Source organism: Balaenoptera acutorostrata, chromosome 3 (assembly GCF_949987535.1).
Source record: "Balaenoptera acutorostrata chromosome 3, mBalAcu1.1, whole genome shotgun sequence".
NCBI lineage: Eukaryota > Metazoa > Chordata > Mammalia > Artiodactyla > Balaenopteridae > Balaenoptera > Balaenoptera acutorostrata.
This window is the reverse complement of record NC_080066.1, coordinates 10,208,078-10,221,571: the sequence shown is the minus strand read 5'-3', so window position 1 is coordinate 10,221,571 and position 13,494 is coordinate 10,208,078. Positions and strand designations below refer to the sequence as shown.

General features: G+C 50.6%; 1 protein-coding gene across 1 annotated transcript; it reads right to left on the bottom strand.

Moving 5' to 3' along the window:
* Positions 1 to 2,842: 2,842 nt before the first annotated feature.
* FZD8 (frizzled class receptor 8) lies at positions 2,843 to 12,994 on the bottom strand. Its single transcript, XM_057544216.1, has one exon. It carries the CDS (start codon positions 12,224 to 12,226, stop codon positions 10,157 to 10,159), a length of 2,070 nt encoding a protein of 689 aa, XP_057400199.1. The 5' UTR covers positions 12,227 to 12,994; the 3' UTR covers positions 2,843 to 10,156.
* Between the last annotated feature and the right edge of the window lie 500 nt (positions 12,995 to 13,494).

Here is a 13,494-nt window from a genome sequence, read left to right as displayed (position 1 = left end):
AAGATGAGGGAGTGCATGTGGTCTCCTTGGGGTTATTGGGAGACTCTGTCCAGGTATATCTCCCCAGGGGACCTTGCCAATAACCCTGCATGTGTTTCTAACACCAGTGTTTCCTAATAAATTGTTATTCATTAGTTGGGTCAGAAAGCATGCTTTCTATATTACATTTTAGTTTTGGCTGTGTTGGGTCTTCGTTGCTGCGTGCAGGCTTTCTCTAGTTGTGGCGAGCGGGGGCTACTCTTTGTTGCGGTGCACGGGCTTCTCATTGTGGTGGCTTCTCTTGTTGCGGAGCACGGGCTCTAGGTGCGTGGGCTTCAGTAGTTGTGGCATGCAGGCTCAGTAGTTGTGGTGCACGGGCTTAGCTGCTCTGCGGCATGTGGGATCTTCCCAGACCAGGGCTCAAACCTGTGTCCCTGCATTGGCAGGCAGATTCTTAACCACTGTACCACCAGGGAAGTCCCATAAATTACATTTTTTTTTTAATACCTCCCAGAAATTCTGGTTTGGATGGGGGCATGTACTCTGTTTTGTATTATTTTCCTTGGAGCCTTGTTGGGTTTGATTGGTGAAGAGATCATAAGGAAGTTCATTGTAAATAAAAGGAAGCAGGATGGAACTTCGTACCAGCGAAGGAAACATGGATGTCATCAAAGAGGAGGACACAGAACGAGGGTGGAGGGACCCCAAAGACACACTTCCTCTACTTCTCAAATGGGTGCTTGCCCCCAGCCCAGCAGGGTGCCTCTGGATGGGGGCTGGTCCAATGGGGGTGTTGCGGGAGATTTGGAGGCAAAATATAGGCCCAGAGACTCACCTAGAACTGGGGTTAGAATGGCATCCAGGTTGTGTCAGTAGAGTTTTGATTGTGCTGGGAAATCACACTGCTGATAATCCAAATGGAATTAACACCTTTTGTTGTTAACTTGACACTTCTCACCCAAGCTAATGAACAGCTTACTGTAAAACTAAATTGGTAACTTTAGGGGCCTGGAAAAGAGTTCCTGACTTTCCGCAGACCCACCCTCACTTTATTGAACTTGGAAACTTCTGTGTTAGTCTTGCATTAATCCTTCTTGAGCTGGCACAACACGATTGTGCTGGGAAGTCATGGAATTCACCACATTCATCCTTTAATTAGAATAAACTTGGATTTAAAAGCTTCTATGTGATTTGGAAAAATCCAATCTTTGGTCTCAGACTGCTAAATCCTCTGAGAATTTTGAAATGCAAATATACAAAGCATAATACAGTGTTAGGTTCTATTAATCTGAAGAGTATGTGAGTCATTTTAAACCTAGAGTATTTCAGACTTAGTCATTTCCTTCATATGAAATCCAACTTTCCAGCATAAAAGTTATGAAGGGCAAGATTTTCCAGCATATAGAACTACATACACATCTTCAGTGTGGGAACTGGGTATGGAGGTAGGATTGCTAATGGGCTTTGCAGCATTTTATTGCAACTCTGGTTAAACTTTTTTTCGTTTTTTGTTTTTTTTTTGCTTCATCCAAACTTTGCTTCTCATAAACTTTCTTCTCTATTTTTCTCTCCTCTTTATTCTTCTTGCTGTTTAGCTCTACTGGGTGTTCATTTTCTCCAGTGAGTTTCACATGAAGAAAGTGTCTGCAGCAGAACACAGTGCTTTGAATCCCCTCCCATATCATGGTGGTTCACGGAGATGCTGAAGTGTAATTCCCAGTTCTCTGCACAGTAGGTGCTCGACAGACATGTGCTGAATGAATGGATTTTTAGAACAGCATAAAATTTTTAAAAATGATAGAAATTCTCTCTTCTGAGTGGGTTAAAACACTGACATTTAACCATTATAAGGACACTGGAAGTCACAAGCATCTCATTGAGGGGTTTATACTTATATCTTGATTTTTCTTCTTTTTCTTGTAAATAGGGATTTAAAATATACTATTTTTCTCTCGATCATGTCATTTGTTTCTAAGAATTGTGAGACAGGCAGAGTGATAGTACATCAATTATACCTCAACTTAGAAAAAGAGAAAAAAAAGAAGGAAGAGCCATGCAATAATTATTACCCTCATTTCATGGATGAGGAAAATGGAGTCCAGAAACATTGATAATAAAAACTAGGGCAAGAACACAGAAATTCTTAGTCCAGTTCTTTTTGTATTTTACTTCCCTCCTTTCAGGAGAAGGCAGACTTGACTGTGGTGAATAGTCTGTGGGGAGCTGTGGTGGTCGTTACTGCTATTCAATAAATATTTCCAGGCACATGGTTACTTCCCTGCACCCTTTGGGGTGTAATATGGCCATATGATTTGCTTTGGTTAATGACACATGTAGAGATGACACTGCCATTTCCAGGCAGAAACTTTAAGAATCAGTGGCTATATCCCTTCCAACCTATGCAGGGAAAATGGAAGCACATGCCAAGATAAAGCTTTCAGCAACCTGGCATCTAAGGTGGAAAGAATCCCTCTACTGACACATACTGGACAATGTGTGTAAGTGATCAATTATTATCATTGCTTTATTGAAGTATAATTGACATACAATATAATATTAGTTTCAGGTGTACAACATAGTGATTTGACATTTGTATACACTGGGAAATGATCCCCACAAAAAGTCTAGTTACCATCTGTCACCCTACAAAGTTCCAAGTTTTCTTTTCTTCTTGTCATGAGATCTTTTAAGATTTACTTTCTTAGTAACTTCCAAATTTGTACTACAATATTATTGACTATAGTCCTCATGCTTGTACATTACACCCCCATGATTTATTTCTTTTATAACTGAAGTTTGTACCCCTTGACCCCTTCACCCATTTCACCCACCCCTCGTCTCCCTCCCCTCTAGCAACCACCCATCTGTTCTCTGTATCTTTGAGTGTTGTTTTGTTTGTTTTGTTTTTCAGATTCCACATATAAGTAAAATCATATGATTTTTGTCTTTCTCTGATAAATTATTTTTTGTTGCATTAAGCCATTGAGATTTTGGAGTTGTCTGTTATTGTAGCAAAACTTAGCCTCATTTTGATTGATACGGAAACGAAGGAGCATACGTGGGTAAAGAATGCGTGGGTCACTGGGTGGCTGGGTGATGAGATGAGTGAATAATCACTTGTGACTGGATAAGGTCCAAGGGATAAATCTCTTCTCTTTGTACCAATGTCCTAAGTGCATAGATTCAAATAAAGTGTAAACCACAAGGATCGAGGAGGGTATTTTGAATGAGGGCACACATATGTTCATTTTCACAAGCTAAGTGTCTATAGCTACATCCTGTATTTCTAATCCCAGCGATGCTATGAAATGATACCTTTTGTTTGGTTCTAACAGAGCCTTTTAACAAGAACTTCCATTTTAGCAACTTCCAGTTTTTTGGTCCCCCAAAAGTGTCTGTGTCCGGATTCCTGGAATTAACTTCTTTTTGGTTCCTATTAAGTATAGCCAAGGATGCTCTTTAATGGTATTACACAAAATTTGTATCCTGTCTATGGGTTTGACCTATGACCCTCTGCTTAGACTCTTTCTTACAGAAATTGGATGAGGTCTGACAGTTAAGATCTAAGATCATACTTGTTCTGTAGACTCAGGAAAACCTCAGAGTTTACTTGTGGAATGAATCTCACTTTCTGGGTCTTTGGTCAAGGTCTCATCCCTTCTTTCAGGGTACCTGGAGAAAGAGTAGATTTCTGCACTGAATAAACGTTATCCGAAAAATTCTAAAACTTGAGCAAAGTTCCAGCATCAGGTAAGATAGTATGAGTTTACTTTTAAAGATACACATGGTGACATACATTCAGGATCACAGCCTACCTGCCTCTAGGACTACAGGGTGACAGGTCACCTGGTCTTGGAAAGTCACACCCAGGTCAGGTCACCACAGGATGAACCTTCATTTCTAGCTGAGTTGGTTTTACTAAATAAACATTTACTGAAGAAAAAGAGTATCTTTAATTTTAATAGCTTCTACTAATAATATATCGACATGATTGGGTCCTTCTAGGTTTACAGGTTGGGTTTAATTTCTAGGTTAAAAGACTCATTCCCTATGTACCCAGTTTTTGGTTGTTTCATTACAAGTGAAAGAAAAAGCAGGGTTGTCTAAAGCAGCCCTGTGTAGCGAGAGCTTCCGTTCAAAACAACATAGCATGAAGTTCTCCCTTTGGACCAGGTGAGGGCACCCTTGTCCTCTCCCAAATATTTACTCAAGGTGACAAAAAATAACCACTTCCATTTAAATTAGTTAAATTGGATGACAAAAGCAGTTTGCTTAGTTAACTTCTAGTTGTATTTTGTTGTTTCACTTTAGATCATAATGTCACCTTCAATTGCAGTTCGCTGGCTTTCAACTCTGCCTACACATGAGAATCATTCACCTGGGGTAGTCTGAGAAAACTTTGAATTCCCAGATTCCATGCCCAGAAGTTCTGGTTCAGCTGGTCTGGGGTGCTGCCGGGACATGGTGTTTTTAAGAAACACCCCGAGTGCTTCTAGCATGTAGGCACGGGTGAGAGCTACTGCCAGGGTGTTAGTTAATTAGAAACAGGTTTGTTAGAGGATGAACGTTGGAAAGAGTTTTTCTAATTTAAATTAGTGTACGGTTCACCTGAGCATTAAATAAGGTGCTATAAATAGGTACCTTTGTCCTTGGTGAATAATGGTTCTCCCCAAGGCTTGGAAAGCCATTAAAACGTGGTCATTTAGTTAAAATTTATCCTGACTTTGCTCTTGCCTGGCCGGTCCTCCTTCACTCCATCCTTCTCTGGCCGCCCCATTCCGGGTACCACCATCCTCTTGGGGCATCTCCTGGAGCCTGTGGTTTAAATCAGCTGAGCTCATCTCCCTTCCCGCTGGTCCTCTCCCTCCAGAGGTTTCCGCGGGCCTCAGCCACACTCTCTGTTTGCTGCTCCGGCCCGGCTCTTCAGCACCCAGCGGCTCTGCTTTTCGCTTTCTCCCTGGAGGCTCCAGCCTCTGCTGACCAGGGCACGGTACTCCCACTCTGGGGCCCTCTCCCCGGCGTGACTCCATCAGCCGCTGACCGCTTCCTGCCTCCCAGTCACTGCAGCTCCTAAGTAGCAGACAGACTGTGTCCTTGGGCCTTTGTATCAACTAGGAAAATGTGAACTTGGCCACTTATCGTGTTACTGTGAATGCGGGCAGTGCAGAGCAGGTGAGCTGGCCCGTGTCAGCCAGGGGCCGGAGAGGCAAACGTTCCCGGAGCTCTCCGGGCAGCCTCTCAGGCTGTGTGTTCGAATGTTCCTCTGTAGGTCAGCACCAGACCATGGAAAACCTGGACTCTGGTAGGATTCTGGGACTGGCTGAACACGGCCAGGAGAGCTGATGTCAGGGATGGCTGCACATGGTGGTTGGTGGCCTTAGGGACTTACACAGACACCAGGGCAGCGGGAAGGGCCTAGGGAAATAGGAGTGACACGTAGGATCTGTGGCTTCTAAGCCCAGCTCTGCTCCTGGCTGTATGACCTTGGGCAAGTCCAGTCCGCTTCGGGCATCAGCTTCCTGGCCTGAAAATGAGGCACCTTCGTGTGCGTGCTGAACGAACGGCTGTGGATCTGGATACAGCACAGCTTCCGATTCCACATTCCATCACATATTCCTAGGCCACGCTGCTTCTCCTTGTTCACAGAGCAGCAAGGTTCTCAATAACCCCTTTAAAACTCCAGGATCGCACAGGTGACCTAAGATCTTTGGTCCCCTTCCCCTTGACCAGTGTCGCCCCCTCCCACCTGGCCCTACCGGTCACTCTGATCCTCAGGAGCAAGAAGCCTTCAGACATGGGCTTCGTGAAGCTGTCCCTTTCTATATGCACTCCTCGCAGGCCTGGTCTCCCCACACTGCTGTGCTCCACTATTCCAGAACGGACGCCTCCCCCTCTCTTCCCTTTGGCTGACCTGTATCCTGGCACGGTTTCTATTCCGTGGTGTGCTTCCATGAACACCTGGCTAGACGATGGGGGACAGCCTGCGTCCCTCTCAAGCCAGCAGTGTTTGTGCGCGGCATTGGAGAGCATCCACCAGAATCCACAGATGGACTTCATGGTGGGAGCCTGTAAGGCGTGTACTGAAATGAACAAGCCGACTGCATGGCCCCCCTCCAGATGGTCTTCACGATTTATTCTTTCTCCCATTAAGTTTTGGTGTGGTGAATCTTTGGTGAGCTGCTCATTCTTGAAATAAAAGTAACTCAGAAGACAATTTTTTAAAAGACCTATCATTGGATTTCAACCCAGCCTAGATTTTTCGCATAACTGTTGTATGGAGAGTTTAATTCAACTGAGGTCTCTTGGGGCCTTAAACGGATGCAGTTTGGGGAATCTTTTTCTTGAGAGAAGGAGTTCAAAATTATGAATATAAATAGCTGCAGGCCCTCTGTGCAGGGGTCAGGCCTGCACCGCGGGGGGCTCAGTAGTTGAAAGAATTGAAATGAGGGAGCCCGCCCATCCCCCGGTTCTGGAACTTTGCAGCATCGCCAGGTGGCAGTATTGTATCGAGTGTGGAAGTCGATCACCGCGGGCGCTGTGTGCTGCATCTCAAGGGACTATTTTGTAACTATGCTTTCAATCGCATCCTGTGCTCACAACTGCGTGAGGCTCCACGTGTGACTTTTCTTTTGGCAAAACAATCCGATTTCTTTCCCTCAAACTTTGAAGACTTACAGAAACCTTTAAGGTCATCCATGCAGGTGACATCAATACAGGTGTCACTGTAATGGTGACAAAGTTTGCTCCTTAAACTTCTAAATACACTTTCCCCTCTGTTTTGTGGTACTTTCAAGTTGCGTTCATTATAAAGCAAAAAGAAAGTGTTTCACATAACTTCTGCCACAAGTACTTTTAATGAGCTTTGGCTTTTCTAATGCTTTTAACCATATTAGACTTTATTTACATTGATCTTCTAGCCACACAGTAACCTTATCCCCTCCTCGTCCCCCCGTATTTGACAAGGTTTTCAGAAACTCATACTGGCTGCATGCTCTGGTGAGGGATCCATCTATATTCATCTAACACAGATAGCCAAATACTCTTCCTCCCTTTTCCCACCCCTCAAACCAATTTGGAGTTTTTAATCCCATTAATAGATACCTTTTGGGTACTGGCAACTTTGCAATTCAAGTTCTAGGTTTAAAGGCAAGGAACTAGCGCTCTGTTTTAATTCTCAGTCTCTAAAATCAGCCTCTGCGATGACAGGTGCAGCTTTCTCCTAAGAGCTGTTCTCAGAATTGTAGCCATTTTGTAAAAGTGATCAAATGTGGCATTCTACAAGGCTATACTGAAGAATTAATAAAGGAAAAAACTTCAAAGTTGACCATTTCCCACTGTCACATAGTTGAAAATATGTCAATAGTGAGACTCCTGCTAAACTTGGAAACCAATAGGCGAGTTAGTCTTTTAACTGTCTCTCCTTCTCACATACGTGATAAAGACTGCGGGAACTGCCTTTAAAACTTTACAACTGAAAGTGTAAGTTTATGGCTGGTTTATGTACACAGAGTACATGAGAGTCACCCCATGGGTTAGAAGCAGGCCACTCACTGGTACCCAAGTTACAAAATGGTAATTCTTTAATATAAACTGCCAGGAGGTGAAGATTTTACAGTGGTTCTGACTTTAAAAAAATAGAATCAGCATGATAGCTAAAGTAGGTGTTCTTCCCGTATATCTAATTTTAAAAATCCAATTAACACCAAGAATGACTCTGGAAAGGATTTGCAAAATGTTTCTACCAAGAAACCCTCCTTAAAAGCCTCTTACATGACAAAGATCAGTCAAAGAAGTAGTTTCCATCCTATTCATTAAAGGAAAAAAAATTTTGAACCACTAAATATTCCTATTAGGAGAAGTAAAGAGAACAAACTTCTTAGGATGCAGCGAACAAGTCCCCACCCAGCCCCCAATGTGTGATGCCCCCCATCATTAGCAGGGTAGCTGCCCATTTCTTATCTTGATTGACAGGTTAATAAGGGACCTGGGGCTATCTTTTCAGTCTGAACACACAACCTTACCAATTACTTTTAAATTATTGCTAATCTGTCCGAAAATAACAAGCAAGAGGAATAAAAATATCTGAAAAAGAGAAATGTCTGCTGAAGAAGCTTTTACTTCCGGTGCTTTAAAAGGTTCGGTTCAGAAAACTTGCCAGAATTTAGTCAATAGAATTTAGGCACTGAAGGTTTTCTTTTTCTTTCTTTTTTTTTTTTTTTACGAAAAACTTGTAGTTTATAATAGTTCATTGGTTCAATTAGGAGCGAAAAAGAAGGGAGTTTTGTAATGCAATTGTCCAGCAAAGGAAAACGCTTTAAATTGGGGGATTATGTGCGCAGACCACCTGTAGGGCATTCAGAGCCCTTTTCTATAATGCTTCAACCCATGCCTAGCTGCCTGCAGGCTGGCTAACAATGCCGGGGAAAGCTGTTTAAAAGGCTGCGCGCACTTGTGCCTCTGGTCTTCACTAACTGTTACAAGTCTTCCTCTCCGTCGCTCTCTCTCCTTTTTAAAGTAAAAGTCCCACATCCCTTTAATGGAAGAACTTTAAGGCTCCGCGGTGGCCAATTGGTCTGCACCAAGAGGAGCCGGGCCGCAGGGAAAGAAACTTCAGACTATACAGCACATTTGGAGAGGAGAAAAGATCAAAGTTTTTCAAACTCAAAAGACCAAGTTCCCTACAGATTAACCCTATTCATTTGGCTTCTCTTAAAGGAATGGTGTGCTGAGCCACTAGGCAGACAGGTAAAAAGTTCAACAATTGCCAAAGCATTCTTCTGCTAATTCAACAGCCTCTGCTCAAATCAATTAGCTTAGTCTTGACAGAGGAACAATAGCTTTTTCTCTAGGAAAAGCAGCACATGTGATATACACAAGCCTGGAAGGTTATTAAGATGTTAACCCGTTAGTTTAATCCAGTAAAGAGCGCCTGCTCTGCCACCAAATTGTCGAGTGACTTACACTGTAAAGTGTGATCGATGGTTTAAAACATTAACCTCTACCCTACCCTTCCGCAGTGTGTTCAGTCCTGGAAGAGCTGGTGCTTTCAGAATCACAGACGTGAGAAATGAACGTGGAGTTTGAAGCCTTTAGTGATATCATACAAGATAAATAACAAGGCGGAGTGGAATTAGTGCCTTGCAAAAGTTCCGTTTACAGACACTAAGGTGAGTGTCCTTATCCATGGATCAGAAATGAGCTACCATTCAAAAAACACCACCTTCTCGGGAAAGGTGCAAAATCTTAATCTTGATTTCAGTTCAATAGTGATATTTCAACTTTGCTAACAACTTAGGAACTAGAGTTTAACAGGTCATTTTCTCCATGCCTAAGGGCAGTGTACATAATGAGGAACTAGCAAATGTCCGTGTTTCCCACGGGCCCTCAGCAAAAAGCACTTTCAAGGTTTAACAGTTTAGGAGAGGCAGGGGGAGAGGGCAATGTTTAAATCATTTATCAAAAGTCGTTTTATTGCCAAAATAGAATACTTATATTTGTTCTTACAGGGGTGGCCTCTAAACTTTTTACAGAAAATGTACAGACTGTATATCTTTGGATATGTACATATTTTACACATTTTTACAATTTAACAAATAATTATATAAATACATCCTCTAATGTAAGAAACCCGTATTTACTTGGGGTGTATAATTAAGACATTTCTTGTTTGTTTACTTAAGGCATCTGCCTGGTCATTAAGAATACCCAAACCGTGCAATCCCATTAGGTCGCGGTCATCCCTCCTCTAGGACGTGTTAGGGGTGAGGGTTTACGCAGGAAGAGTCGAGGGCGGAAACTAGGTCCCTCAGGTGAAATCTGTAGGTCTGGTTTCAAGCTCAGCAAATGGCAACCAGCGAGGGCTCCAAACCTTGGGTCCTGGAAACGCGGCAGCAGAGCTCACGCTCCTCTGCCAAGACAAATTAACGCCTGGCGGGAGGAATTCCTCGCCCGTCGGTGGAGGAACGGGGGCTGGGTCTGGGAGCCTTCAATGCCAGGTACTTTGTTCTAAGCGAGTCCCAGCTAATGGATACCATTAAGAGTTCATTATCATGCTAATAGCAATCAACACGGTGAAGGGGGGACCCTCTGCCTCCGAGTGTCCCCCCCCGCCCACCCCCGGCAACACTCGGTCTCCTCGCCCCCTCCCCAGCCCTCCCGGGCGCCCCCTCCCCTCCGCTCAGACCTGGGACAATGGCATCTGCTTTGGATAAGACACGGAGCTGGCCGTGCCAGACCGCCACGTCAGGCCGGTGCTGACGTCGCTGTACAGGGAGCCCGCCCCGCCGCCCGGCCCCCCGCCCCCGCCGGCCCCCGGGCCCCCGCCCCCCGGGCCGCCCCCCGCCGCGCCCGCGCCCGCCGCGCCCGCGCCCTTGCTGGCCCAGCAGCAGCGGGTGCACAGCGCGCGCCACGACTCGAGCGTCTTGCCGGACCAGACCCACACGCCCGACGTGATGCCCACCACCAGGCACATGAAGTACTTGAGCATGAAGACGGCGTAGTCGGGCCGGCGCGCCTGGTCCGGCTGCAGGTCCCGCAGGCACGGGCAGTTGTGCGTGGCCTCCCAGCGCGGGCGGTTGTGCTGCTCGTAGAAAAGGCAGGCGACCACGACGGCGGCGGGCACGGTGTAGAGCACGGTGAAGAGGCCCAGGCGGATCATGAGCTTCTCCAGCTTGTGTGTCTTGGTGGGGCCGCCCTGCTGCTTGATGACCGAGCGGATGCGGAAGAGCGACACGAAGCCGGCCAGCAGGAACATGGTGCCGATGAAGAGGTAGATGACCAGCGGCGCCAGCACGAAGCCGCGCAGGTTGTCCAGGCTCTGGTTGCCCACGTAGCAGATGCCCGCCACCGGGTCGCCGTCCACCGAGCTGAGCGCCAGCACGGCGATAGACTTGACGCTGGGCACGAGCCACGCGGCCAGGTGGAAGTACTGCGAGTAGCCGGCGATGGCCTCATTGCCCCATTTCATGCCCGCCGCCAGGAACCACGTGAGCGACAGGATCACCCACCAGATGGAGCTGGCCATGCCGAAGAAGTAGACGAGCAGGAAGACCACGGTGCACAGCGCCGGGCCCGTGGTCTCGTAGCGCACGTGCTGCTCCACGGCACCCAGCTCCTCGTACTCGCCGCGCCCGCCCGGGCCGCCCGCGCCCGCGCCCGCCGCCCCCGCGCCCGCCGCCGCGCCCCCGGCGCCCCCCGCCCCGCCTGCGGCCCCGGCGCCGCCGCTACACGCCACCTTCTCGTGGCCCGCCACCAGGCGCACCAGGTAGCCAACGGACACGAAGAGGTAGCAGGCCGAGAGGAAAATGATGGGCCGCTCGGGGTACTTGAAGCGCTCCATGTCAATGAGGAAGGTGGAGACGGTAGCGAAGGTGGATACGAAGCAGAGCACCGACCACAGACCTATCCAGAAGACGGTGAAGGCGCGCTCGTCCTGGCTGAAGAACGGGTTGTGGCAGGGCAGCGCGCAGTTGGCGATCTGGCCCGTCTTGACGCGATTATAGAGAGGGTGCCGCTCGCTAGACACGCTCACCATGGGCGCGCGGCACTGGCAGCCCGGCTCGCAGGGCGCCGCGCCGCCGCCAGGGGGCCGCGCCTTCCCGCCTCCGCCACCACTGCCGCCGCCGCGCGCGGGGGGCGCAGCCGCGTCCCCGCCGCCGCCCCTGCCGCGGGACGGGGGCCGGGCCCCGGGCGGGCGGCCGTGGCCGCTGCCGGAGGGCGGCTGCTCGCCGGGCGGCGGCGGCGGCGGCGGGCGCCGCGGCGGGCTGGGTGCGGCCGTGGTGAGGTCGGTGCGGTTGTAGTCCATGCACAGCGTGTCAGGGTTGCCCTGCTCGGGCAGCCTGTCGCAGCGCATGCGGTCGGGCCAGGCGAAGCCGTACTGGCGCATGAGGGGCGCGCAGCCGGCCTTGGCGCGCTCGCATACCGAGCGGCAGGGAGGCAGGGGCTTCTTGTAGTCCTCCAGGCAGATGGGCGTGTACATGCTGCACAGGAAGAACTTGAGGTCGGGCGAGCACTGGATCTCCACCAGCGGCCAAAATTGGTGCACCTCCAGGCCCGCCTCGTCCTGCGTGTCGTGGTTGAACTGGTTGGGCATATAGGTGTAGTTGTAGCCGATGCCCTTGCATAACGGCACGGTGATCTCCTGGCACGCCAGCTCCTTGGCCGAGGCGGCCGCAGCGCCGCTGGAGCGCTGCAGTAGCGCCAGGGCGGCCAGCAACGAGGTCACTTCCAACAGGTAACCCCACTCCATGCTGCGCGCCTCGGCCACGCGCCTTCGCCCTCCGGGCGGCGCGCGGAGGGGCGCTGGGAGATCCTGCAAGAGCGCCGGAGGAGGGGAGAGAGGGCGCCCTGCCGGGCTCTCTCCTGCCTCTCCCGGGAGGGGGGGGGGGTCTGCCGATAGCCTGGTCCCTTCGCGGGACGCGTCCTCACGGCGCTGCGGGAGACGAGGGTGGCTGCCGGAGGGCACCCCGGTCCCCGGGTCTGCCCCGCTCACTCCGGCCGGGCTCAGCCCTCGCAGGGCAGAGTGGCCGGCCCCCGGCTCATCGTCCCTCTCTCGCTCGCTTTCTCCGCGCGCGCCGGTGACTTTGCCGGGCACCTAGGGCGGCGGCGCAGCAAGTTTCCTCTCGGGCGGGCCGCTGTGCGCAGTCAAGATGGCTGGGCCAGGCCGCTCCGCGCCCGGTTCAGCCCCTGCGGCCCCCTTTCGGCGTCCCGGGGCTCATGCTCGCCCCTAAGGCCGCGCGGCTGCCGCCGGGGTTCGGGGCCCGCCTCCACCGAGGCCACCGCCCTCTGTCCCCGGCGTCGGTCCGTCGGTCCGCCGCCGGGATGACGGGCCCCGCCTCCGGTGGAAGTCCGCGTCGCGCTCCGGCCGGCAGTAGGGCGAGGTGTCGGCGGTCCCCTTCTCGCTGGACTCACGGAGCTAAATTCAGGCCGGAAGGCGGAGCGGACACCTGAGCGGCGCGCCAGCGCCCCGCCGCCGCCTCCTCCTCGGCGGGAGCAGCGCCCCTCGCCAACTTCCCGCTCCGGCCCCGCTGCGCCCCGGCCGGCTCATGAATATTTATACGGCGCGGACTCGGTCTCCGCCCGCGGCCGGCGCGCCAATCCCGGGCGGGGGGCGGAGTCTGCGCGCTCCCCGGGCCCAGCCTTCCTGGGGCGGGCCTGGCTGTCCGCGCGGCCGTGAGCGCTGTCTGCGGCCGGAGTTTGGATAACCTTGGGATTGACCGCAGAGACTGAGGCTTTGCCACGACCGTCCCCACGGCGCTCAGTGGGGCTGAGGTCGGGGTTCCATTTCCCCGAGCCTGCGCCTGGGGACTGGGGACAAGGCTTTATGCAGTGAGCGCTTTCGGAGGCCCGTTTCGAACTAGTCAAGCCCCTGTTTCCTACGCTCCCAAACGTGGGCGACCTGCTGGCGAGGGGACCGCCCGCCCCTCCGCGAGCCGGCGAGGGCGCGGGGACGTTGCGGGGACCCGGGAAGGGGTGCCCTTCTTGGGGTTCTCAGAACGATGGTCTTGGAGGCTTGGC